Below are 3459 nucleotides of genomic sequence, written 5' to 3'. Positions count from 1 at the left end.
GCCCCCCCGTAGGGTCGCGCTTCCAGCGCCTGCTGGGGGGCAGCAGAAGGGGGCACCGCCTTCCCCTCCCTGAACCTTGGCTGCGTGGGAGACAGCAGCTGCCGAGTTTCTGCTGGCCCCTCCGGAACACGTGCCCCTCTTCCTGAAACTCTTGCTCGTCCTCTCTCCCAGCTGTCACCCTCTGAGCACACAGACAGATGGGAGCATCCGAGCTGGGCCACGTGTCGAGGGGCAGGACTGCTTGCCCAGGCTGTCGTCTGGGCGGCGTCGGGTACTTTCCTGGAGGGCCGTTTTTAATCCCTTGTTCAGCCCCTTAAGAAATTTCAAGAAACTTGGTTACCTTCTTTTTACCAAAATTTCTTGCTAAGAACTTTACTGCAAACGATTCTGTCAAAAAAGATGCTTTTTGGGACCAGCGGTTGGCATAATGGCTCTGTCGCTGGACTCCCATGTAGTCGACTGCAGTTTGAGTCCTGGAACTGGAGGCTTAAACTCACACCAGGCGCGTGTGCGTGTGTGCCCAAGAGCCTGAGAGGAGAATGGAGGAGAAGGGATTGTGGCGTGGCCATCCCCCCTGGGGGGTGATTTCTCGCTTTCTGTCTCTCTGTCTCTGTCTCTCTGGTGAGCGCACGCGCCCTGTAGCAAAAACCTCTCCAAATAAAAAGATGCTTTTCAGCGTGAAACTTGCCTCTTGTCCAGGGCCACATGCCGACCATCGAGCTGCTGAGAAAGTACCACCTTATGCAGTTCGCGGAGGTCACCAAAGCTGTCAGGTAGGGCGGCTGGCCTCTGTCCCCTCGGGGTTTGCAAAGTGACAGACGGTAACCCCCGCGCATGTGGGCTCCGGCCTCGGCCCTGACGCCCTCCCCGCGCAGCGAGGGCAACCTGCTCCTGCTCCATGAGGCGCTGGCCAAGCACGAGCCCTTCTTCATCCGCTGCGGCATCTTCCTCATCCTGGAGAAGCTCAAGGTCATCGCCTACAGGAACCTCTTCAAGAAAGTGTGAGTCCTGTGTGGGGGCGGGGGTGTGCAGAGCAGCAGGGGAGCGCGCTCTCCGCCCACAGCCTCGGTGCGGAGGCAGGGCAGCCCCGCCAGGTCCGAGGTCAGAGGCCCAGGGGCCGACGCTTTGCCACGCAGGGTGCTCACACCCGCCCGCTGCCCGCTGCAGCCCTGTGTTACTGCCCTGCTCACACGTGGCAGCCGGCCATGCGCTCTGAGGCCCCCCCAGCAGGGTTTCAGCGCACCCAGCTTCAGAGGCAGACCGACCTCACTGGGGAGACGGCAAATGGCAAGGACAGGGCTGGCAGGTGGCTGGACGCACATATTGGACCACAGTTCAAGTTCCGAACCCGGCAGCTTAAAACTCATGCCAGGCGCATGTGTGTCCATGCTCAAAATCCTGAGGGGAGAACGGAGGAGGGTTGCGGTGTGGCCTCCCTGGGGCGATTTCTTGCTTGCTTTTTCTCTGGCAAGTGCATGTGCCCCGTGGCAAAACGCTCTGAAACGAGGAAATGGCGTGGGCGCACCTGCTGAGCCCAGAGGGCTGCCTGTTGTGGGGTGCGCCAGGATGTCAGAGAGATGCAGATGTGGAAAACGGGCGTCTCAGACCTCGTGGAGTACTCAGTAAATATTTTAAAATTGAATTCATACTGTTTGTTAAAGTCAAAATTTTAGCGTGTAGGCCTTACCTTAGAGTTTATTTTTGCCAGAGGGCATGGGTGCTTGTCACAGAGGGGAGTTGAAAGCTCCCGGGGGGGCGTGCTCACGTCACTGTCCTTCTCCTCTGTCTCCACCCTGTAGGGTTTCGAGGTACACACACATGCACTCAGCGTGTGGCTCCCCGTAGGGTTTCAAGGTACGCACACATGCACTCAGCGTGTGGCTCCAGCCATGCTGTTGGCCACGCAGGGCCTGCTCTCTGCCCAGGGCTTGCCCACTGCACTGCGGGCTGGCCCAGTGTGGCGTGTCTGAGTGCATGGAGGCGGGCATGTCCCACCCTGTGGACAGTGGCTTACGGCAGCTGCCCCCTGCTGTCTGTTCCTTGGCTGCGCAGTGCTTCGGCCCCTTCCTGACCATGCAACCCCTTTCCAGGTACCTGTTGCTCAGGACGCACCAGCTGTCCCTGGACGCTTTCCTAGTGGCCTTGAAGTTCATGCAGGTGGACGACGTGGACATCGACGAGGTCCAGTGTATCCTGGCCAACCTGATATACATGGTGCGTGACCAGCTCTGACGGGGCTGCTCGCCACAGAGCTCAGTCCGGGTGTGAGCGGGAGCTGATGATGGTCAGTCTGTAAAGGTCTTTGGTGTGGGAAGGCATTTCTGTAGGACTCATCTTACCCTGGGAAGTGCCACTTGCGGGGCCTCCGCTAAGTTCCTGGGGCTGTCCACCCACACGGCCCCAGGGAAGTGGACCACACCGTCACCTGGGAAGGGCGCCCATGCCCAGGGTCTGTCCGTTAACCCAGCACCCGAGTGTGGCTGGGCTCAGAAATGTAAACGGCTCCTCTTGTCCCCAGGGTCACATCAAGGGCTACATTTCGCACCAACACCAGAAGCTGGTGGTCAGCAAGCAGAACCCCTTCCCGCCACTCTCCACGGTGTGCTGACAGGCACCGCGGTCCAGCTGGTTCCTGATTGTGGTCCTGCTGGTGGCTGTCCCCCTGCGACCTCATCTCAGGAGCAAGGGTCTCCAGGGGCTTGTCCAGAGCTGGCAGCTCGGCCCAGGGTCTGGGAATTCTGTGTCCATGACTGAAGTCCACTCGACAGCAAGACTTGAGCTTCCAGGAGCACCAGCCTGCCGCCGGCCCCGGGTGGTGCGTCCTGGCCCTGCGTCCTGCGGATGCTGTCCCTCCCAGTCTCTCCTGATGTCTGTAGTGCTATTAAAAGGTTGTCTCGGTCCCCACAAATGGCCTGTTCTTCGTCCCTCCAGGATGCAGCTATTCTTGTATGTTAAGTTTCAGCGTTCTGTGTGATCAACATGCATGGTTAACTTAAGGTGCCTTTTTTTTCAGAGAGGTTTTTGCTATAGGGCACATGGATTCGTCAGAGAGACAGAAAGCAAGAACTCCTCCCTGAGGAATGGCCATGCCTCTGTCCCTTCTTGTCCACTCTCCTCTCGGGATCTTAGGCACACACGCACACTCGCCCGGTGTAAGTTTGAAGCCACTGGATCCAGGACTCAAACCACAGTCGGCCCGTGGGAGTGCAGTGACATAGCCGTTATGCCACCTGCCGGTCCCTCAAGGTGGCCCCTTTAAGTCATCTGAAAACTATGTGCAGAGAGGCTGGGGCCAGCAGGTGCCACAGAGCATGGTGACTGAGCATGGCACTCCTCGGTGGCTGATGGGGGACTGGGGCCCCAGCATGGCGGTTTGCTTTCTTGTTCTCTCTTATCTCTCTCTAGTGGGCGTGCATGTCCTGTAGCAAAAAAAAAAAAAAAAAAGTAGGCCCAGCAGTA

At 58.5% G+C, this 3459-nt stretch overlaps 1 protein-coding gene across 1 annotated transcript in view; it reads left to right on the top strand.

Moving 5' to 3' along the window:
- The window catches only part of PCID2 (PCI domain containing 2), a 24412-nt gene extending 21504 nt beyond the window's left edge, over positions 1-2908 (top strand). Inside the window, exons 10-13 of the mRNA XM_027776213.1 lie at positions 700-773; positions 876-1001; positions 2091-2214; positions 2519-2908. Coding sequence (XP_027632014.1) covers positions 700-773; positions 876-1001; positions 2091-2214; positions 2519-2608 — 414 coding nt within the window. The 3' untranslated portion in view covers positions 2609-2908. The remainder of the gene's footprint in view (positions 1-699; positions 774-875; positions 1002-2090; positions 2215-2518) is intronic.
- The last annotated feature ends 551 nt before the right edge of the window (positions 2909-3459 follow it).

Source organism: Tupaia chinensis, unplaced genomic scaffold, assembly GCF_000334495.1.
Source record: "Tupaia chinensis unplaced genomic scaffold, TupChi_1.0 Scaffold000644_1, whole genome shotgun sequence".
In the NCBI taxonomy this organism is placed as follows: Eukaryota; Metazoa; Chordata; class Mammalia; order Scandentia; family Tupaiidae; genus Tupaia; species Tupaia belangeri.
The sequence above is the reverse complement of the archived record's forward strand: the minus strand, read 5'-3'. Positions and strand labels throughout refer to the sequence as shown.